This window comes from Zosterops lateralis (assembly GCF_965231275.1).
Source record: "Zosterops lateralis genome assembly, chromosome: 20".
In the NCBI taxonomy this organism is placed as follows: domain Eukaryota; kingdom Metazoa; phylum Chordata; class Aves; order Passeriformes; family Zosteropidae; genus Zosterops; species Zosterops lateralis.
The window spans coordinates 1824224-1847892 of record NC_139780.1 but is presented as its reverse complement, the minus strand read 5'-3'; the positions used below and the strand labels follow the sequence as shown (position 1 = coordinate 1847892).

The window sequence follows — 23669 nt, the reverse complement described above, 5'->3', positions numbered from 1 at the left end:
GAAATCACACCTGAGGTCACGACCTGAGAAAACTTCCCACTCCAAGTGATTTATTTACAAGTCAGGCAGGAGATGGCACACAGAGATGTGCAGACACACAAACAGCTTCCTGCCAGCTTCCCAAACTCTGAGTGCCCTCTGAGCACTCCTGGCCCCTCCATCAGCACACTCAGCATCAAATCCTTAAATTATCCTGCACTTGGCAGCGCTGCTGATGTTGTAGGAGGCTGAATGGAATCCAATTGCTCAAATTGAGACTGCAAGGCCAACAATAACGACTGACAATGGAAGCAATCTGACAATAACTGAAGAACACACGGGGAAAAGGCACCTTACATAAAGAGCTGTTTGCCATTTAACCTCATTTCACACCTACTATGGAAGTCTGTCTGATTCCTTTCACTCCTTTGATTGGGGCTTAATTTGTTAAGTCTCCCTCCTGGCCTTTCTAATCAAACCAGACATCACAGCTCCCTGCCTGCTGCTGACTTTGGTGACTGCACAGCAGAAGAAATGCTTGGTGCAAGCTCTTTTATGAACAGCCAGCTTCAGCACCACTGTTACTGTTTGCACTTTGCACAGCCTGTTCCTTGAAAGCATTTCTTCATTTTCTGTGGTAATGAAATTTCACCAGAATTTATGAAGAGACCGCTAAAAAAAATTCTGCGAAGCCCAATTAATTTTATTTATAAGGCTGTAATTCTTTGGTGAGCAGCTGTGGAGATATTCAAAGCCCTGCAGGATTGATAGAAACCTCTTCAGAGCTTTCAAAAAAGGGATCCAAGTGTCCCATCTAAGAAAAGCTTTTAGCAGAGGCAGGGAAGGGAACCCTGGAGGAGAGTGAGTGGCAAAAAGGTACCACCAGAGGTTTTAATCCTTGTTAATCTCCCTCTCAGCCTCACAGAGAGGTTTGGGAGGTGGGAGCTGCTCAGGATTCCAACATTCCAAGCCTTCCCTTTTTACCTGTCTGCGCCTTGGTGGTGGCCACATAGCTCTGGTTCTGAGGTAGTGACTGGTGAAGGCCCGGGAGAGAGGGCAATGCCAACGGCTTCACAAAGTCCAGCATGTTCTCAAACTCCTTCTCCTTGGATTCCTTCTGATCTCTGCTGTCTCTCCCATCTTTGGGGTCTTTACTTGCATGCTGGAAAACAAAAAGGCAGTTAAAACTGAGGTTTTAAGTAATAAGTATCGAATCATCGAATAAGTAATTAAAAAAAAAAAAATAGGGAATTAATTTAATTCCTTTCTCTCAACCAAAATCACTTTCAGATGAAGGCAGGAGCACATTCCCAGCACAGGAGCAGCACACAGCCTCCAGCACATCAGGGGCTTTGTCTAAACCCTTCCAGCCTGGCTGGGGTGAGTCCCTCACAGCCTTTAGATGAGCTTTAAGATCCCTTAGAAAGGCTGTGCAGGGGACAGGGGACCTGGCAGAGGTGATGACAAGGAGCAGACTCAGCTCACACACCTCTGGGAGCCCTGGGGAAGAGGAACCAACTAAACCAAAGGCACCTATTCCCTGGAGCACCCCCTGAGCGTGGCTGTCACACCCAGCAGGCTCAGCACCAGCCCTGCAGGGCTGTTTTACAGGAACAGGCAGCAAAGGAAAGGGATTTTTCCCTTTGGACAGCACTTGGCACCACTGAGCCTCAGCAGAGACTCCTCTCTCTAGCCCAGCACACACCAAACAGCCAAAGCAGCTCTTTCCTTGACACTGAGGTGCATCCACAGTCCAAGCCTCCCTTCACCCGCGTATTCCCACTCCAGCTGCTGCTGTTCCAAGCCCCAGGCAGGCTCCAGGCTCCTACTGCAAACCAAGGGGATTCTGTGTCTGCTCCTGCAGCCCCTCCCAGGCACCACAGCCACCCACACCTGCTCTGCTTTGAGCAAAGTCAAATCCTGCACCTCTGGTTATGAAACAAGGGTTCCCACAGCTCCACAGGGAATCATTCAGGTTGGACAAGACCTTTAAGGTCACCAAGTCCAGCCATTAACCCAGCAGTGCCAAGTCCAGCACTCAACCATCTCCCTGAGTGCCATTTCTCTCAGCTTTTGATGTTACTTCAATGTTTTCCTCCTCTAATTTAGGAAACAATCCCCTTCCTGAGTCTAACTCCACTTTCTGTGCCCTAAAAGCCTCAGACAGAGAGGTCCAGACTGTGTTTGCGTTTCCTTTTTCCATCTGTGTTTATTCTTTGAACAGTCATGGTTTGGTTTAATGGTGCTTTTATTCCTGGTGCCTTTTGTGGCAAGTGTGGCAAAGGGAAGCCAAGGCCAGGGCAAGGCCCCTCAGTCCAAACATTTTCCTGTTACAGCCCAGCAAGGAGGTACCTGGTGAGAAAAGGAAACATGTGGAGGGACAGAAACAAAGTCTCTGCTTGTCCTTCTCTCCCACAGTGTCAACAGAAATGGGGTTAAAACTGCCTCTGCTGTGACATTTCACCCTGGATTTGCCCTCTGATTTATCCCACTGCATCCAGCTCTGCAGGCAGGTTTGGCACAGCTGCTCCAGCAAAACAAGAACACAACCAGCAGAACACAAGAAAAGGATGGGAGAATTGGGATTGTTCAGCCTGGAAAAGGGAAGGCTCTGGGGAGACCCTCCCTGTGGGAGCTGAAGAAGGAGCTACAAGAAAGAAAGAGACTCTTCACAAGGGCAAAGAGTGCCAGGAGAAGGGGGAATGGCTTCACACTAAAACAGAGTAAGATTAGATGGGATTTTGGGCAGGAATTGTTCCCTGGCAGGGTGGGCAGGCCCTGGCACAGGGTGCCCAGAGCAGCTGTGGCTGCCCCTGGATCCCTGGGATGGACATTGGGGCTTGGAGCAGCCTGGGACAGTGGGAGGTGTCCCTGCCCAGGGCTGGGGGTGGAATAAGGTGAGTTTTCAGCTCCTTCTGACCCAAACCAGTCTGGGACTCTGTGACGTGTGTCCACATGGACTCCTGTCCCATGAGCTCAAGGGAGAATGTTTAGATGCAGGAGAAGAAAGAACAGCCCAGGCTGGACATTGGGGCTTGAAGCAGCCTGGGACAGTGGGAGGTGTCCCTGCCCATGGCTGGGGTGACACTGGATGAGCTTTAAGGTCCCTCCCAACCCAAACGTTCCATGATTCTGGAGAACTCTTCTTAAGGGACTTGTGAAGCCACAGCTGAACCACTCAAACAGAAGGAGAAATGCAGGAGGAAGCAAGGCTGGAATGAAAAGCAGGAAGCAATAAAAGCACTCTGGGTTCAGCCAGGCACCCCCAGCCACTGCTCTCCAGCAAAGTCACCTTGGGAACAAACTGGAGAAGAGGCTAATTCCTAATTCCCCTTAATTAGGCTGTGCCACGTGTGTGGTGCTGGCAGAGCCAGGCCCAGCAAAGCTCTAATGATAATCAGAAATGACCCACAGCAAAAGGCCATCAGAGTGCCAATGATTCCTGCATCCAGCCCAGAACTTATGGCTCAGTTGCCACAGCTTTTCTAAAAGGGCAGCCAGTCTTTGGATTAATGATTTCAAACACGACAAATCCACCATAGCCTTTGATATGTTGTTCCAAAGCTTAATTGCTCTCAATGTGAAATAATTAAATGCATTATGCTTTTGCAAGTAAATTTAAAAAAGCTCTGTCTCATCAGAGCCTCTCACTGCTAGGAGATACTTAAGGACTATGAAAAACTTCTTTTTAAAATTAAAAAATCTTTCTCTTCAGTAATTTTAATAGAATGAGCAAATTAAAGTGGCCACAGGATCATTTTTTGGACCTTGGATCACTCCTGAGTCTGCCCCCAGTTTTCTACCCCTTAAAAAATGCACGTCAGGAGTGCAGGGCACACTATGCCCAGAATAGTCTCAACAATACTATTTATACCTCTTAAAAGTCCTGAGTTTATAGATCTAAAGGTTAATAGTAACTCTTGGCTACACAATTATTCTGAGAATTCCCAAGTCCCCTGAAATATCCAATGTTTTCCATTTCTGACTTAAAATTAGAAAAATGAGCTTGGGACAGGCAGATCTGACACAAGGGCTGCATTTTGTATCTTTTAAATGCAGGTTTTTGCAACTGGTCTCTGATAAAAGGTGCTGTTACTCCCAAACACCAGGAATTCACACTCAGGCCATGCCAGGCTGCTTGGAAGAGCACAATCCAATTTTTAAATTAAAAATATTATGTTATTAGCTTGGGATTTTTTTTTCTCCTTCTATAATTACAACAGAGAAATAAATTTAAAATCTTTGATAGGCTGCATGACAATTGTTAAATGTGACTTTTTTATGGCAATTCTGCTAAAAGTTTGTTTTAAATTAAATTAAGTCTTGTGAGATAAAGTTTTACTTAGAGACATATGCAGCAATGGTAAAAAACAAGAATTCCCAGAAAAGGGTGAAGAGATCTCTTGTATGTATAAAAAGTTACATCTAAGGATTGTAATAAAAAGGATCAGAACAATTTTTTAAGTCAGTTTTATCACCACCTTTCCTGGTTCTCAGCTAAATAAAACAGTCCCATCCTTGCTGTTCTTACTAAACAGGTTTTATCCAGTTTGAGAGGAGCACTGAGAGCAGAATCCCATGCAAAGGAAACCCCAGGATGCAGTTTGAGCTCCCTGGGGCCACTGGAGGCCAAGAAAGGACCATAAATGAGAGAGAAAAAGAAACTGCAGCACCAACATCTCCATTTCTTGCAGCTTTTCACTTGGTATCAGCTCATCCTGTGCAACAGAGTCTAAAGTCACAACTTCATGTAGGGAATAGTGAAGAAGGTGGGCAGATATTCCAACATTTCTTGCAATGGTTGTGCCTGGGAACAGCAAAAATGGGACCAACACTATGTCCAGCCCCATTGGGAGAAATACAGCCAAGAAAACTGCTTAGGCAGGGGCAAGAACACAATATTTGATGTGTTTACAAAAATTAAACTCAAGTGCTGTCTACATTTTAATGGGATTGACGACATTTCGACTATTGGAACAGAATAGTGGGAGTAAGTTATTAAAATGGCAAAAGACAGAATTTCCTCAGTTGTTTTGTTTGGTTTCTTTTTTTTTTTCCTGAAAGCAAAACTACAGAACAAACCAACCTCAGTGATGGACCCCAGTGTTGACTCTCTAAACACCAATGATGTTTTTGCCACTGCTCAGCATTTAAAGGGCCTTTCCATCACCAAAACCAGCAATCTGGGAGAAAAACCAGAGTGTTGGTGGAAGGACAGAGACAGGGCAGCTCTGAGAGCACTCCAGAAGGGCTCTTGATGCCTGAAACCACCTCAGGCTTGGATTATTCACTCCCTCAGTTCTCTGCTTTGCAGGATTTTCATCCCCAGCACACAAGGAGCTGCCAGCAGAGCCAAGTGGGCAGGACTGAGCTGACCAGCACTGGGGACAGGGCAGGTGGAGGAGCAGCTCTGCCTCTCCATCCTCCAGGAACCAAGAGCACAAAGCAGCAGCTCCCCAGATCCAGGGGGGATCTGCCCCCCTAACAACTGGTTAAGCAAGAAATATCAGCCTGCTATAAAAAATTGATCACAAGCAGATAATAGTGCCTTTCCTGCTCTGCCTTTCCTCTGCTGCTGCAGGATTGTGGTTTTTTTTCACTGCTGAATTGCAGGAGCCTGGTCAAGCCTTACCCTTGGAGCAACAAACCTGCAAAGCTTTGGTGTTAGTTTAGATCAGAGCAGCTGCAAGGCTGAGCCACTTTTCATCTGCTGGTAAATATGTGCTCATTAGAGGGGGGATTCCATTGTGACTTGATTACAACTGCACTGATCTCAGTGCAGTCACAAATCTATATAAAAACATGGTTTAGGCAGCCAGCTAGACTGAGCTTAAGTGTAGATGTGGCCCCAAACCTGCACTCAGTGTGTTTCTGCAGCTCTCAGGGGTGTGGGTCTCATCCCTGTCCCCTCCTGCACAAAGCTGCTCCAAGGCAAGGGAGTGTCAACTCATGAGTCAAAACGAAACAAGGCCCAAGGCAGATGTGCCACCAGAGCTCCTGAGAGAAACAAATGACAAATCCACCATTTGTCTGCTGGGGCCAGGGCCGTTATTTCTGTGGGCTGTGGTCAGAGCTGGGGCAGCACCTCCAGCCAGCAGCACCAGTTAAATATCACATATTAAATGTACTGCACAACTGCCTTCATTCTCACTTCCCCCTGCAGCAACCCCTCTGTCCATGGAGCCCAATGGCAGCAGTGTCACTCCTAAAGGAGATTTTCCATCAGGGAAGATGGGGAAGGGTCTGGAGGGGCCCATGAGGAGCAGCTGAGGGCACTGGGATTGTCCAGCTGGAGCAGAGTGAGGGCAGAGCTCCCCGGGGGCTGCAGCTCCTCCCCAGGGGCAGCTCCATCTCTGCTCTGGGACAGGGACAGGAGCCAGGGCACGGCTGGAGCTGGGCCAGGGCAGGCTCAGGCTGCAGAGCAGGGAAAGGCTCTTCCCCCAGAGGTGCTGGCACTGCCCAGGCTCCCCAGGGAATGGGCACAGAGCTCCAGGAGCCTTTGGACAGCACTGCCAGGGGTGCCCAGGGGGGGATTGTTGGGGGGTCTGGGCAGGGACAGGGGCTGGGCTGGGTGATCCTTGTGGGTCCATCCAGCTCAGGATATTCTGGGATTCCACGATATTTAACTCCACCCAAGCCCACACACACAGACTTCACTCCTTCAGTCCAGTGGAGCCCACCTGGATACCCCTGCATACCCCTGAATCAACCTCCCAGCTCCTCCCCAAGGACACAATATCCCCATTATCATCACCCCCGTTTAGGCCCTGCCCTTTTGCTTGATGTTTCCTGCCCATGGGAGGGTCAGAGCTTGCTGAGCAATCCCTGCAACCCCCTGGCTGCCACTTGCCTGGCCCCAGAGCTGGGCACAGGGTGTTCTCCAGGCCAGAGGCTCCTGCAGAGCAGCCCCAGCACAGCAGCACCTGTAGCACACACAAATGAGGCACTTTAAAAGCTCTGGGATCAGGTATTTAATGGCAATGCTGCTTAAGGGAATATCTTGATGAATATATTGGTAGAAAGACCAACATAAGCAAAGCATCTCCTGCTCCAAGCTCTTCCTCCCTGCCCACATTGTCCCCCACAGTTACACTGACATTTTGGGGACACACTGTCAATCAGGCCAAAACTCTCATTTAAAGGATTTTTGCACTATTTCCTGACCCAGTCCTCTGCACAGCATAAAATAAATGTGTAGACACACCCCAAACTCCAGACTCATGGTCCCCAAGGAAAGGAAACACACCTTGGGATTCCCAATTCATCCATCTGCTCCTCCTGTCTCCAAAGGCGACTCTGGGATGTTCTCACCACCTTTATCATCATTTATCTCTCATTTTTTACTGAGGTTAAGCTCAGAAACTGTGGCACAGCACACACATACAGACACACACTTGCCTTTCAGTCTGCTGCCTGGCCCTGGAAACTTTTGGATTCTTAACAGGGCTGTTAAAAATGGATTAGGGGTGAGAGAAAGATTTTTCCCAAAAGGGAAAATTGTGTTACTGCTCCACTCAGAAATGCTGCTGTCAACAACTCTCCTGAGGTCTCTGTTTAAAAAAACCACCTTAACATGCGACAACATCAATTAAAATTGTCACCTGTTTCAGATTCAGCTTCAATCCCAATTCAGGAAGCAACTCCTAAACAGAGAAAAGGCCGGTTAAATCGGTGAGAAAATTCTCTTATTCCTTTCAGAGACCAATAAATTTCACACGTGCAGGAAAAGGTCACCAAGGTCCCCTGACAGCGATTGGATTACAGAAAATTTTTTGGCCCCAGTGGGTTTCTGCAGGAGCCAGGGGGAACAAATGTTTACACTTTGCAGGCAGCAAAATACCTTCCCTCCCTTCCTCCTCCCAGGCAGAACAGTTTCACCAAGAAAACAACAATGCCCTAAAAAATATTAGCCAAGCAAACTACTGTGTCCTGTAACATCAGCTCCTGGATGGTTTCCACAATTTATTCCCTGGGATAGAGAAATCCCAGGAAATAAATTCAAATTCCTCACTCCACGGAGGTTTTGAAGGGGGAAAGGTGTGAAGGTTGGTGCAGGAAAAGCTCATGAGCTGAGGAGCCTCCTCTAAGCAGCTCAACAAAGAAACCATGGGGACAGAAAAATGACAACTAGCAAGGACCCTGCTGCTCCAAAGAAAACAGCACGTAAATTCCAGAGACAATGGGGGAAAAATGAGGGAGTAATTATCAGGAGGGCTGAACACAACAGATGTTTTATTGTCTTGCAGGACTGAGATCAAATCTTGGGTTCCCATTCAGCTGCAGAGGCTCGAGTGGAGAACATGGAACAGCCTCTTCCCACCACCCTTCCTGGGAATGTTGCTTCTCTCCCTATTTTAAGCCCAAGGCAAATGGCCAGAGGAGCTGAGGACAGGCTATGCACTTTCTAGAGCAGCCCAACAAGTGCAGGCTTGGGTTTTTTGCAGCTGCTTTTGTCCTGTGAGCAAAGAAGGATCACCAGCACCATCCCAGAGCTCCACCTGCCACCTCCCAGAGACAAACCTTGACGCCCAAAGGGGTTGAATAGAAATATTATTCTGATGTATCATAAAACATGAATGAGGGAAAACCTAGCAGTCTCCTTTTAGGAGGGAATTGCCTCTTTCAATTGCTCAGCCCCACGGGATCTCTCTCTGTGTTAAATTCCACCAGCTCTGGGGCTTTTTCCAGCCTAATTCAAGGCACAACTGGGGGCTGGAGGCAGCTTGGGCTGCAGAACCTTCCTTGGGTGAGAGACACCCTGATGGGGGATTGTGCAGGCCAGGAAACATCAGGGCTGAGAGCAGAGAATTCAAAGGCAGAGGGGAAATGGGTGGTTAAAGGGGCTGCCTGGAAATCCTGGCAGGCAGCTGTGGTTTCTGCCCCTCTCTCTCCCCAGGCTGGTGCCCTGTTTGTGATTCTGCTGTGCTCTCTGGACTCCCAGCTGCTCCCTGAGGCACAACAGGTGGTGCCACAGCCAAGGGGCCTTTCCCCATCTGGGGCTGGCCAGGTGCCACCCCTCTCTTTTCCCTTTCTGCTCTCTCTTTCCCTGCTCCAGAGCACAGGGACTCACAGCTCGGAGCCCTTCACACCTCAGCACTGCTCAGTGGGATATCTGAGGCCCCTCTGGACCTGCTGGATGACACCACCAATGCATCCCACCGACCTTGGCAAAGCTGCAGCAGCTTCCAGGCATTTCTGGGAATGACTCCCATGATTAACCCTTTCCTTGTCCTAAAGGCCAGTCTCCCTCCAGCCTCAGACACAGCACAATGAGAGGATCCAGCTCACTGCAGTCACATAAAGCATCACAGGGATGAAAACCAACTGCTTATAGTGGAGATCTGCCTGTTGCAGGATCTATTCTCTACCTCTGGCAAAGAACCAAAAAAAATAACCAAACTTGTGCCATGACAAAGAAAGACCCATTTCTGTCCACCTCACCATGATACGAACGCACCAAATGACATCTCCTGATGCCTCCAAAAAACAAAAAAGCAGGGCTCTGCTTTATTAAGTGATGGTAAAACCACCCCTAAGGATTCTGGAGAGAACATTTCCCAATGACATGGAGAGAAAACATCATCTGTTTTAGCCCTGTAATGATTCCTACAGCAATCCAATCAAGCTGCCTCACACATCAGCTCCTTGACAGCTCCTGAGCTTAGGAGGAGCCTCAAGTTTACATGTTATGCTTAATTTCCTTTGGGTTGACCTTAGAAGAAATCTAATTTGTTTCACAAGCAGCTCAGAGGCTGATGAGCAATAGAGCCATGAGAGAAAGGCCATTTAGTGTCTCACACAGACGTGTTGGAGGAGGCAATTGATCAATTATATATTTAGAAACACGCTGGGGACGGGAGCTGGTGGTGGCCGTGTGACCAGCTATTTTAACTTCTCTGGCTGTAGGAAGAGAAAAAAATAATATAGAGAGATAGAGAGATAGATAGAGAGATAGATAGATAGAGAGATAGAGGGATAGGTGGATGGATGGATGGATGGATGGATGGATGGATGGATGGATGGACAGATAGATAGAGAGATAGAGAGATAGAGAGATAGAGAGATAGATAGAGAGGGATAGGTGGATGGATAGATGGATGGATGGATGGATAGATAGATAAATAGATAGATAGAGAAATAGAGAGAGAGAGATAGAGAGATAGAGAAATAGAGAAATAGAGAGATAGAGAGATAGATAAGAGAAATAGATAGATAGATAAGAGAAATAGATAGATACAGAGATAGAGAGAGATAGAGATAGATAGATAAGAGAAATAGATAGATACAGAGATAGAGAGATAGAGAGAGAGAGATAGAGAGATAGAGATAGAGAGATAGAGAGAGAAACAGATAGATAAGAGAAACAGATAGATAGAGAGATAGAGAGATAGATAGATAGATAGATAGATAGACAAGAGAAATAGATACAGAGATAGAGAAATAGACAGAGAGAGAGATAGAGACATAGAGATAGAGAGATAGATTAAAAAATAATAAAATACAACACAAACCCAACCCGCTCAGCGGGCAAGGTCTGCACACCCATGCAGCCAGAAACCCCTCACAACCCCAGAAAAAGACAAGATCAAAGCCGCCCAGCAGCAGCAGCAGCAGCTCTGTGCTGGGCAGGTACATTACCAGGCTGGGGGTGGGTTTAGGCATTGTCTTCCGTGCTCGGTGCACCTTGACCTCGGCGTTGGCAGCGGGGCCTTTTTTAGCATCCGTGTCCTTACTGCCCTCCCCGAGCTTGCCTGGCACGGTGCCCTGGAGCTGGGCAAAGGACCCCACAGTCCTGCCTTTGCCTGCTCCCCCAGGCAGGGTTTTTGCAGCATGGCCAGTGAGAGAAGCGAAGCTGGTAGTCCTTAGAGGCTGCTCCTGTGCCATCTGCTTGGTTAGGATATATCCATTGCTCCCCGTGACAGAAGTCTGTGTGAAGTCATTTGCTTTCAGGTGGTTTTGCTTCCCGGGCTCGCTGTCCCGCTCCGAGATGCCGTTCTCTGCTATCCTATTTAATTTAGTAGTAGAGTCCTGCTGGCTCACTTTCGTGTTGTCCTGAGTGTTTTTCGCTGGGTTTGGGTGGCCCCCACCCTCGCTGTGCTCACAGGAACCGTTGGTCTCGCCGTCCACGGCCATTTTTGGTTCCCCCACTTGCTTTTCTGTAGCGCTTTCATCTGCAGCCATGGCATTAAACCCTGGAGGGAGAGGGAGGAAGAGAGGAGAAAAGGGTCACAAGTGGTGTTGAAACTCCCAGGGGAAGGTGCAGCTACTCCCAGGGGAAGAGAAACCCTGCTGGATGTAAATCACAGAATATCCAGGGTTGGGAAAGACCTCCAAGATCATCCAACCGTGGATGAAACACCATCCCATCAACTAAAGCACAGCACTGAGTGTCAGGTTGTTCCCTCACCCACCTGCCCAGCCCTCCTGGATCCTCCCACGGTGACATTTGGGGTGGGTGGCCCAGGTGACAGCCAGGGCACTCACTCCCACTTGCCTCAGCTGCAGATGTGGCCATTTATCCCCAACAACGGGTTTTTCAAGGTAAATATTATCTCTGCCTTGTCCAATAACTGCATTTATTGGACCATATGTCAACAGCTCACCTGGCAAACAAAACTCTGCCCCATCTTGCATCCGGATCTCTGGAAAAGCCCATCCCAAAGGCAGCCTGACATGGAAAAGAATTGCTGGTAGGGCTGTACCAGTGAGATTTTGTGGCACACAAAGAGTCCAGCAGCCAAATGTGCACAAATCAGGGCTCTGCTGCTACAGGGAACATCACAAGGAGTAACTCCCTGGCTATCCCAGCTCTCCTGGGAATGTTGTTCAGTGGGAATTGGCTCTTTTAGCACAACAGGGCCAGGATTGATGGTGTCATTTCAGAGGTAACAGCAGGAGTAAACAAAGGAGTGATGCGTGGTAAATGCATTTCTACACTGAAATAATTCTATGATTCAAATGCAGCGAGGTTTTTGCAGCCTGACAAAGCTCACCCACATCAATGCCCATATAAAACATGCCTTTTCCTTCCCTTCCAAACATTTCCCTGCTCCTCCATCAATGACTTTGTCCCATCAAAGATTTCAAATCCGAGCCGAAAAAAAATCCGACTACGAATGTCATGTACTCGCAGGAAAGTTTCTGACATGACAACCCAGCAGCTCCCCAGGCAACCAGGAGTGATAACAATTCCCTGGCATGCTCCCTGCAATGATTACATCAACCTGCTGTTAGGGATTCCTTGGCTTGTTTTCCTTCCAGAGAGCAGACAGTTATGAAAAGCAACACAAGAAGTGCAGGGAGAGCTCTGTCAGGGCAGGAGGGATTGATTCAAACCAGCTCCCATCAAAGCAATTTTCACCTACAGGATCCAAAGAGCCTGGGGTGACACTGGAGAAACAGCCAGGCCACTGGGTATCAGCACCTCATTTCACACTGCCCTCACAGGCAAGGAAAATATTCTGAATCCCAGGATCAAGGCTGGAAAAACTCCTGAGACCATTGAGTCCAACCTGTGCCCAATCCCACCTTGTCCCCAGCCCAGAGCACTCAGTGCCATGTCCAGGTGTTCCTTGGACACCTCCAGGGATGGGGATTCCAAACCTCCAATGAAGAAATTCCTGCTGTGTCCACCCTGAGCCTCCCCTGGCCCAGCCTGAGGCCGTTCCCTCTCCTCCTGTCCCTGTTCCCTGGGAGCAGAGCCCGACCCCCCCGGCTGTCCCCTCCTGGCAGGGACTTGTGCAGAGCCACAAGGTCCCCCCTGAGCCTCCTTTTCTCCAGGCTCAGCCCCTTTCCAGCTCCCTCAGCCCCTCCTGGGGCTCCAGACCCTTCCCCAGCTCCCTCAGCCTCTCCTGGGGCTCCAGACCCTTCCCCAGCTCCCTCAGCCTCTCCTGGGGCTCCAGCCCCTTCCCCAGCTCCCTCAGCCCCTCCTGGGGCTCCAGACCCTTCCCCAGCTCCCTCAGCTGCTTCACAAATGTCTCTTCTGACCTGGCAAGAACCTGGTGCCAGGATAAATAACACATGAAGCACCACCAGGATCCTGGGGTGACGAGCCCAGTGTGCCTGAGCTGACTGTGCAAAGCCCAGCTCCGAGCACAGGCTCCCTGCAAAGGTCAGCAAGGAGGAGACCCAGCACCACCCAAATTCTCTTTCCATTGGGAAAAAAGAATATCTCCCCCTTTTTCTACCCTTTATAAATGCATTTGTTTGGAATCACAGAATATCCTGAGCTGGAAGAGACACACAGGATCATCAATACAGCCCCCCAACAATCCCACCCTGGGAATCCCTGGGTGTCCAAAGGCTCCTGGAGCTCTGTGCCCATTCCCTGGGGAGCCTGGGCAGTGCCAGCCCCCTCTGGGGGAAAAACCTTTCCCTGATATTTATTATCTCCTTCCCATTGCAATGACCTGGAAGATTTGGGTACAATTCCTGCCCAAACAGCACTGGCAGCTCTGGATTCTAAAGGTGATGCATTCCAATATCTCAAACAACCTTATTATTCTCTAAACTTCCTGGGTTTTGGTGTCTATCTGAGATTTAAAGACATTTCCAGCACACTGAAAGCCTTTTTAGGTCTGTTCATGTGAAACATCCAATCCAACCTCTGCCTGGACACCTGGCCAGTGCTGGACTCACACCAGGTCCTGCCCAGGGGGGTCTCAAAGACCTCCTGCAGCATCTGCCCCCTCCAGCCTCAGACTGTTCATCAATTAAGAGAGGGACAGTCTCTGTGATGCTCCTGATTTCCAGCTGAAAGCCACAGATGTTGGGCACAAAGCCTCTTTCCAGGTGTGTCAGGAAAGTCTCTCCAAACCCTGAGCTGGTCACTCTGCCATTTTTCCTGATGAGACACTGCACTAGGAGATCCATTCCCTTGAATTCCAGACAACCCAGCCTGGGACTGCCTCCCCTGTGGGCTCTGCTGGCTCACAGCCTCCAGAGAGAGCTCCAAAACATCCCCAAACTGCTCCCCAGTGCTCTCTGGAGCACACAGAACACACAAAGCTCATCTGCAGGAGCAGGGACTGAGGGTTCTCCATGCAGGATTCAAAGTTATCACCTCCACCTGCTCCCTCTCACACCACCCAGAGCTCCCTGTGCACAGAAAGAGGCACAAGGGTTTGGTTTTGATAGCAATAACTTTGGGAGAAGATTAAGTGCTCCTTTTTTTTTTTCACTGTTTTATTTAACTATTTGAAAAGCTGTGGGCAGAGGGAGCCACAACTATGCCTTTATTCCTTCAATTCTTGTTTCTCTTTCTTGCATTCAGGGTCTTTAAAAGGCCATTTAAGCAATTACTGCAGCAAAGTCAGTGCCAGGAGAAAAAAAGAAAAGCAACAAAAAATAAGCTCTCTAACCACAGCTGGAGGTTTCTAGAGCTCAGCTTTAGGCACCTGCCTGAATGAAGCCTTCAATATTTGTTGATTTAAACACTGTGTTCTCCCACCAGAGCAGTCAAATAACTTCAGTGGCTGACTATGAGATAAACTGAATAAGCAGAGGGCAAGAATTGCTCTACCTGCCATGAAAGCAACTAAAACAACGTGAATTAGAGCACTGCTCCAGGGAAAAAAAGTAACTGCATTTACTCCAGAAAGCATCACAGGGCTTTATGAAAAATCCATGAAGCTGAAATTAAAATCACACAGACACACAGACTTATTTCCCTTATTGTGAAATGCAATCTGATTGACTGTGGAAGAAGTGGCAGCAGCCTCCCAAAACCGTGTGAGCAGAGATTTGATGAAACAGAGAGATGGAATTTCACAGCATGTAGGAGCATCTTTAGCTGAGCAGGAAGAGAAATCATGTTTCCCTCCAGCCTCCAACAAGCCTGAGTTACTTCAAGCAGGATCCTCCCTTTCTTTGGGGTAAAACCCCCTCCATTCTCTCATCCCCTCTTCTGGCAGCTCTGAAACAAACCCAGTTTGGAATGGAATTGTTTTCCACACACTGAATTCCTGCACAGCTCTGGGCTCCTGCAAGAAGCACCAGCCCATCATCCTCATTTCAAACAAAATTCAAGAGCTGCCCGTGGAGAATCAGTTTATCTCAAGAGCTGCATCACAATTTTTATGGCAATTCAAGTGAGCTGGTTGAGTTTTCCCATCCAAGACACCTGATTTGGTGACAGGAAAACAGGAATTGCCGCCCCAGGTTCACCAAGGGCACCTGCACAGCTCTGCTGAATAGACACAACTCAACACATTTCACAGCCTGGCTGAACTCTGGCCACAGACAGGGATGGGAACACAAACCAGAGCCAGCAGGAGCCTCACACTGACAATCCTGAATCAAACAGAAGCTCTTCAACAGCTCCAGACACCTGAAGAAACACTTCTTCCTGACGTGACCTTTTCCTTCCCAAAAAAAGCCTCACTGAAAACCTGCTAAAATCTTTATTTTCAAATACACCTCGTGGCAGTGAGTTCTCCCCTTGAAAACGCTGTTCAGCAGCTTTTCTGCTCCTGTGCTGCGAGTGCAAGGGAATTATAAAACTAAAGTTGGTATTTCTCTAAAACTTTGTGACTTCCCAGCATTCATCCCTTCTAAGTAGGACAAAAGGAGGTTTTCTCCACATTCAGTTTTCTCTCCAACTTGCTCACTGATCTTTAATCTACAACCATCCTTTCTTTAAGCAAAAAGAAATAAAAGGTAGGAAGTTCTGGCCTGCATCCATGAAGTGTAACCTTTTTAATTAGAAGGATCCCAGTCTTTTCAAAGCTCTTTTAGGCATCCCCCAATGTCAGATGCAGCAGGAAAAGCTTTTCCCATGGACCCCAACACTGCCTGAATGCCCATCCAAGCCTGGATTCATTTAAAATCCAGGTAATGTGCCCAAGAGACTTATTGGTGACATTTGAAGTTGATACCAAGTTGGCACAAACCTCATTAAAAATATATTATTTAGTGGATGGGCACATTTTAGTAACACAAAGAATTTAAAACTCAGGAAGTTGGGCTGTTCCATTATCTCTGTGACTCCACGTGGCAAAGAATACTCAATAATAAATATAATAAATTTAAACCCCTCCTCTGAATTAACAACTGCACTGGAGTTCACTACTCAGGGAAACAAAATAAAAATATGGAAATGTTGGGAGCCCTTGTACTCCAGGCCAAACTGCAGCCACCAGGCCTGAGGGGAAAGAGAGTGAACAAGAAAAGAAATAGAAATAAAAATATACTCTGCAACAAATGCATTACTACATTATCTGGAATTTTTACACATTTTCTCTGAGCATTTTGGTGCTGAGGATTCATGGAAGGAAAACACTTTGCCCATGAGATTTTCCATGCATTTCCAGAGCCCTCAGCACAGAGCCCAGGCAGAGCCAAGAGGCTTCAGCTGCTGCAAGAGAAACGTTTAATCAAAGGCAGGGCTTAAATGAACTTAGCTTAAATGAACTAAGCAAAGACAGAGCTTAAAGGGAAAGCTCAGGATTTGGAAGTGCAGAGCAAGAAGTGCACACAGCTGTATTTATACACACACCTCTCACAGATGTTCTACCTTAACCACTGTGCAGATCATCCTTAAAACACCACAGATCCCACAGCCTTTGATTCAATACCCAACTGTCCTGCTGGATAAAAGTGAGAAAAGCACCTGCTTTTAATCTTTGTGTTCCAGCAGTTCCCTCCCCTCTTCCTCCTCCAGCTCCAACAAAAAAAGGAAAACTGCCAGGCAGAGAAGAGCCCAGCTGCCATCAGAGGGATGAAGATTTTGGGGCTGAAACCACACAGAGGAGAGAGGGGTGGCAGCTGGAGACTCTGAATCCATTGGGAAGGAAAGTATTCCCTCCATCACTGAGGGCTGGAAGGGGCCCTGAGCAACCTGACCCATGATGGCATCACTGCCCATGGCACAGGGATGGAACTGGATCATCTTTAAGGTCCCTTCAAACCCAAACCAGTCTGGGATTCTGGGATTGAGGCCAAAAAAAGCAGAGCATTTTGAAGCCAAGAAATGCAGAAAAACGTGTTTTAAGGCAAAAATTCCTCTCTGGGGTGAGTTATTGATGGTCTTTTTTCCCTCCCAACCCCTTGTGAGGATGGGTGATGTCCCAGCCCACAGATGTCATTGCTCCATGAAGAAATGGCACAGGAACATGTCCAGGTGGGTTTGGAATGTCTCCAGAGAGGGAGACTCCACACCCTCCCCAGGCACCAGACCCAGAGCTCCTTTTACCTTCCTCATGCTGAGGTGGAACTTGTTGTGTTTTAGTTTATGGCCATTGCTCCCTGTCCTGTCACCAGAACACTGAACAGAGCCTGGCACCGTCCTCTGACACCCCCTGGAGATATTGATGGGCACTAATCAGATCCCTCTGAGACTCCTCTGCTCCAGACTAACCAGACCCAGCTCCTGCAGCCTCTCCTTGTGTGAGAGATGCTCCAGACCCCTCATCACCTTTGTGGCCTCTGCTGGACCCTCTCCAGCAGCTCTTTCTCTTTTTTGAACCATGAAGACCAGAATTGCAGCTAAAACTCCAGATGTGGTGGAGCAGAAGGGAAGGATCATCTCCCCTGACCTGGTGACCACCCCAAAATTCCCTCCAGCATTCCCTTGGCCCTCCTAGACACAGTTTGAACATTAACAGCTAAACTGGCTCAACAGTTTAATGACTCAGAGCAGGTTAAGAGCCTCCAGGAAACTCCTTCACCCCTGTGCCATGGGATGGGGCCCTGGTGCCACAGCCTGAGCCCTGCTGTGTGCAAGGGATGCTGCTGCTCTGGGGCTGCCACAGGCACATCCTTCCTGGAGCAAAGCCCCCAAACATCCAGGGAGTGCTTGGTGCACAGCTGGGTGAACATGGAAAACCCTGAAGCATCACTTTGCTCTGCCTGGCCTCCTGCTGTCAGCCTCAGCAGGGGATCCCAGTGCCAAGTACCAGATTAGTCCTGCCCTCCTTTCAAGCTGCCATCCCTGCACCTGGGAATGCAAAGGCTGCAGCTGCTCAGTGGAAAAGCAGCACTACCTGTGCTCACAGCAGCTTCCTACCTGCAATAAGAGGGGAAAAAAGGGAAAACAAAGGCCCCTCCAGGAGTTTAAACCCCTAACAGTCTCTCAAAGCAGGGTGAAGTTTATCTGAGAGCAGTGACTGTGCAGGTCTCACTCAGCACGAGGCTCCAGCAATGTGGCTCTTGTAAAGAAGCTTCCTTGGGTGAAGGCTCAGAAACACCAGAGTAAATGGAGAATTTCACTCCCAACACCCATTCCCGCTCCTTTGTGCTGCTGCTTTACTGGAACTTTCCAGCCCTGGGCTTGGGGAATCAGAAAAGGAGTGGTTTGCCTTGAAAGGTCAAGGGAGACGCAGAGCTGGGAGTGAAGCACACGAGGAGAGCTGAATTCACTTGCAATTCTTGCAAAGAAACCACTTTTTAATAGTTTCTCTCTGAGTCAGACTAAAGACAATATGGCCTAATAAAAGCTTTTTTTTCCACTCATCTCCCATCTCCCTGCCCCCTTCCCCAAAGGGAAGTATGGACCCAAGCTCACACTCACACATGAAACTGGAACATTTCCCACAGACCACAAAACAGCCTCATCCACAGCTTTTTTCTATCTGTGTTGAGCAATTTTACACAGACAGGGACACTGAGCCTAATGAACAACTTCCACAGGCTGAGACTCACCCCCAGAACTGGAAATAAAAGTGCTGGAACATGCAAAGAGCTTGTTCCTACAAAGATACGTTACATTTAGAGTTCAATTATGTCTCTTTATCAGGATGAAGGCAGAAGAGCACAGCCCAGGTGGGAACCACAGGGTATTTCTGCAACACCTCCCTCTTGAGGAACAAAGAACAGAACACCACAACTGCCCACCCAAGGGCCTCAGGATGCTCCCTGAGAGCACCCACCCCATTCCCAACACCAAAAACCCACCCCCAGCTGCTGAGATGTCCCAAATGAAGGCTGAGGACCACCAGGAAAAAGCAGCACAGCCAGGCTGGATGGGGCTTGGAGCACCCTGGTCTATGGAAGGGGTGGAATTCCACAGCAGGGGGTGAAATGAGATGAGCTTTGAGGTCTCTTCCAGCCCAAACCAGCCTGTGATTGTGTGATTATGAACTGGGGCAGCTCAAATATTGCCCCACCAGAGCAGGAGCCTTCTCTGCAACAGGAGATCTCCATGGAGATCTCCCAACATGATGATGTTCATCAGTGCTGGAGCCAGGCAGAGCTCACAGGCACCACTGCCTGGGGTCAGACCCCTAAACATCAGCCAAGGCTTCAAAACTACCTGAATTTCCTGTCTTGTCTTGGGCTCAGGCACAGCTCAAGTTTGCCCAGATGTGGAACTGGTGCAAGGCCATTCAGAGGCAGCAGTGGAGCCATTATGGGATGTGCAAACACAATTCCCATGGGGACCTGACCTCATGGGATGTGCAAACACAATTCCATGGGGACCTGACCTCCTGCTGAGGTGGAACTTGTTGTGTTTTAGTTCATGGCCATTGCTCCCTGTCCTGTCACCAGAACACTGAACAGAGCCTGGCACCGTCCTCTGACACCCCCTGGAGATATTGATGGGCACTAATCAGATCCCTCTGAGACTCCTCTGCTCCAGACTAACCAGACCCAGCTCCTGCAGCCTCTCCTTGTGTGAGAGATGCTCCAGACCCCTCATCACCTCTGCTGGATCCTCTCCAGCAGCTCCTTGTCTTTCTTGGCACCTTTTTGAGTCAGGGGGGAGTGAAAAGAGGGGAAAACAGAGCATTTCACACTAAGCTCTTAGCCCAAACAGCACCTTTAGTCAGCCTTTGGATCTGCAGCTTCAAGCCTCTGGAAGTTTAGATAACAGGTTTAATATTGACTGGTTACCTGCCAGGGGTTTTTCCCAAAGGGAACACAATCCAGAGCAGGTTCAGCCACAGGGTCCCATCAAACACACCCTCAGCAGCCCAAATTAACCCCTGACAAAGATATTCAACAGCCCCATCCTCCTCACTAAAGGGAAATGACTGTCCAAGAAAACTTGTGGAGAGAAAGCTGAGACTTCAGGGTGCTTTTCCAGTCCACACATCCCAGCTCCATCCCCAAGCCAGGAAACTGGGCTCAAAGAAACAATTCCATGCCATCCTGCGAGTCTGCTGGAATGATTTCATGTTCATGCAACAGTCAAAAATGTGAATTCTGTGCCAGCACTAAACACTGTTATTAAGAGGCTCTTGGGCTGTGACCCAATGTTCTGGTGGGGATGATCCTCCCAGGATCCCAGCTGGGGAGCCAGGGACACACACCATGGTCTGTGACACTCGTGGTGAGCCTGGGGAGGCAAGGACATGTTCTGAACATTCCAGAAGAATGGAGATTCACATTTAGGAGCCTCCTTTCCCAGGGAACAGAGCTGGACAATGGACTGGAGTGGTTGGAATTTCAGCACCTTGTGAAGCCTCGAGATTGTTCCTGCACAGCTGCCTTCTGACACAGCATTTGCTCCAAGTTAAAATCAGTCCAGAGACACAGAAATGTCTCTTTTCACCTTCCTTTTGGATTTTTTACCTCCACAGATTCTTGACACTGTAAGACCAACCAAGAGCTACACAAACAAGCTTTACAATCCTGAGCTAAGAAAGGGAAGGGATCAAAGTGCGTTTCCTCCAGAGCAATGGAACCTTCCACTGGCACCTGATGACACCTCAGACTTTGTCTCTGCTCTGCCCAGACCAGAGGTCCCCACTGCTGGCAGCAAGATTCCTGTGCTCCCACTTAATATCCAAGCACCTGACATAGTTTTTTTCTATTTCTATAATTTCTATTTCTATAAATTCAGTATTTCTGCCTGTTCTGAGCTTTACCCTCTAACTAGAGCAGCTTGACAAAACATGATGCTGGACAAAAAAGAAAGAAAAAGTAATGATGTACTCACACACAACTGAATTAAGTCCAAAATTTTCCTTCTAGATAAGAGTAGGGATTTCAATGGAGCCAGTTCAGTCTTTCCTAATGCTCTATTATGGAAAGGAGAACAAAAATACACCAAATCCCTGAAGAGCTATGAAAAGTAACTAGTCCAGGAATAATAAAACCATGGGAAGAAAGGAGGGAGTTGGGGGAAAGATAAAGGGTGGTGGGGCTTTTTTTTTTTTTTCCCTAATCCCACTGACACATTTATTAAGCCCTTAGATTTGTGTGCATGTAACTCACAGAACAACCCTGCAGGAAAAGACTTTGTCAATTGAAGCTGTGCTGGATCCTGCAACAGTAAAAGCTGCAGAACCCACAGAGGAGCCATGAGGTGTGGGGTGTCTGACCCCTCCAGCCACCCTGCAGCCACTGGGGCTCTGCAACAACAAGCAGCAGAGAAACTCAGAGCAAAACAGAAAGTCAACGTTCCTAGAGGGAGGAAAAGGTCAGTGTGGAGATGGATCAGAGTTCAGCTAAAACCAGTCACACACAGGAAGTTCAAAGTAACTCCTGTGTACTTCACACCAAGGCAGAAGTGAAAATTAGATCTCCTTCTTCGGGGGAGTGGTGAGGGATGGACAGAAAAGCAAATCTGCATCTTCAGTGGAAGAGCCCTGCTGAGAATAAAGGCAGGAGAAGGGAGCCTGTGTTTGTGGGGGCACAGCTGAGGTGCTGGGGGCACTGAGCACATCTCCAAGCCCCCAGTTTTGTCCCCATGACGTGCCCACCTCACAAACCAGCTCTGACCCTCAAAGCAGGGCAGGTGCTCACCTTCCTCTTTGTTGTTGGTGATGTCTTTCAGCAGCTCAGTCTTCATGCAGCCGTCTTTCCTTGGCTCTCCCTTACTCAGCACTGCTCGCTATGGTGGAGGAGAAAAAAAAAACAAAACAGAAATATCAGAGTTGAGCTCAGACACACACACACGGTGCATTCAAAAGAAGAGACAATCATGGACACATCCTGTTTACAGCACGGCCAAACCTCCCTGTGCAAAATAAAGGCTGCCAGGAAGCTGCCACCAAGGCACAGGTCACAGATAAAACACGGCAGGGCTGACAGCCCGAGGAGCACAGGGGGCTCCAGGCTGTGCCCAGGGCTGGCACCTCCCAGCTCTGGGTGGGATGAAGCCAGACAGATTTCCCCAGTGCGACGTGCCCGGGAGTGCTGCTGAGTCCATCTGCGTGAAAGGCATCTCGAGGAGGTGATTCTGACTCCCCCCAAAACTTTTTAGGATCTATCAGACTTCTCACTATGACTTCGTTTACCAACATTTCCAGCCCATGTGCTTTTGGTGCCTTGGTTGGGTTGTTTGGGGTTTTTTTGTAGCTCATTCAAATGAACATCCAAAAATGCAAACCATCAGTCAGCTACAGCTAACTCCTCATTCATAACACCCATGTTTATTAAAGTTAATGAGCTCTATTTTTAATTCTATAGAAAGCAATTTTTCTTTTTCCCCTCTCTCTTTAAAAAAAAAAAAAAATTATGTACAAAGGGAACACCTGCTCATCTCCTCTGCCTTTCACACGCCTGGCATCACGTTGTTAGCTCAGGTTTGCAGCCTTAATACCTCCTCTTTCTCTTTCTATTTTGAAGTAGCAAGACAAAAAAATAAAAAAATAAAAAATAATAAAAAAAAACCCCAACCAACAACCAAAATAAACCAGAAGGAAAATTGTATTAAAATAAAGATATGAACTAGAAGGGGTCTTTGCCAGAGCTGTGTTTAAGGAGAGGAGTGGTGTGGAGGCAGAGCTGGAGGTCAGGGCCAGGTTTGACGGCACCATGATAGAACAAGAATAAACCCAGGTCAAGCCAAGTGCTGTAGGCCAGCACAGGGAGCAGATGGTGCCTGCAGCCATGCAAATCACAGGGTTTAAAGCACACTGGGTGATAAAGAAAGAAAAACAACCTGCCCACCTCCCTTAAAGCAAGTGAGGGGGATGAGACACGAGTGGCAGCTCCCAAACCTCCCCAGCAGCTCGCCCATGTCTGAGTGGGATTGTCCAGAGCTGGCAGAGAGATGGGCTTTGGTGATGCTGTTGTTGTCACCAGCCACCCTGCCAGGCTGGTGAGCTCAGTGCAATGCCCTGTGCTGGCAGAGGGCTCATCCAGCCCCAGATCCCAGCAGGATCGCCCTGTCCTGCACCCAAATCCACCACAGCAGAGACACATACCAAGGGAAGGAGGGAAACACATTCCTGGGAAAGCCTCCACCACCTGCCAGGCCCGGAGCTAAGGGCACTTCAAGGATGGCTCCTGCAGCACAGGACAGAGGCTGTGGGTGGCTGCGTGTCTCTGCCTGTCCCCAACCTGCCCCAAGCACAACCAGACACAGACCCAGCCACATCTCAGGCCTCTCAGCACCAGGAATTTGTGCTGCCAGCACAGCACCTTCAGATCTCCAGTCACAGCCCAAAAAGCTGCTGTGAGCATTGGAAAGCTCAGCTCAGCCCAGCCTGACACAGAACCTACCTTCAGCAGACACTGGCCAACAGCTTCCATTGAGAAATGATCATAAAACACAGCCCAGACTCTGAACATAGAGCAGCTGTTTTATTTATTTGTTTGCTGAGCCAGTAATATATATATATATATATATATATATATATATATATATATCCTTGCTGCAAACATCAGCTTCTAAAGCCTACCTCTCCTCTAGTCAAACCTCTTGTAAACTGGGAATAACCTTGGGTTTTTTTCTCATGGATTATCCTGCTGCAAGACTGGAGCAAAGAGAGCTCAGAGTTGCTGGAGGGCACCCCTGGCTC

The 23669-nt window shown here is 48.4% G+C and overlaps 1 protein-coding gene across 16 annotated transcripts in view; it reads right to left on the bottom strand.

Annotated features, from left to right (window-relative positions):
- Positions 1-23669, bottom strand: part of EHMT1 (euchromatic histone lysine methyltransferase 1) — a 116013-nt gene that overhangs the window by 39308 nt on the left and 53036 nt on the right. For 13 of the 16 annotated variants that reach the window (XM_083875777.1, XM_083875780.1, XM_083875770.1 and 10 more), the window contains 4 exons: positions 21667-21754; positions 10618-11171; positions 7581-7622; positions 964-1141 (listed from right to left, as the gene is read on the bottom strand). In XM_083875777.1, coding sequence (XP_083731903.1) covers positions 964-1141; positions 7581-7622; positions 10618-11171; positions 21667-21754 — 862 coding nt within the window. The remainder of the gene's footprint in view (positions 1-963; positions 1142-7580; positions 7623-10617; positions 11172-21666; positions 21755-23669) is intronic. The other 3 variants (XM_083875779.1, XM_083875775.1, XM_083875774.1) reach the window with 1 other exon arrangement.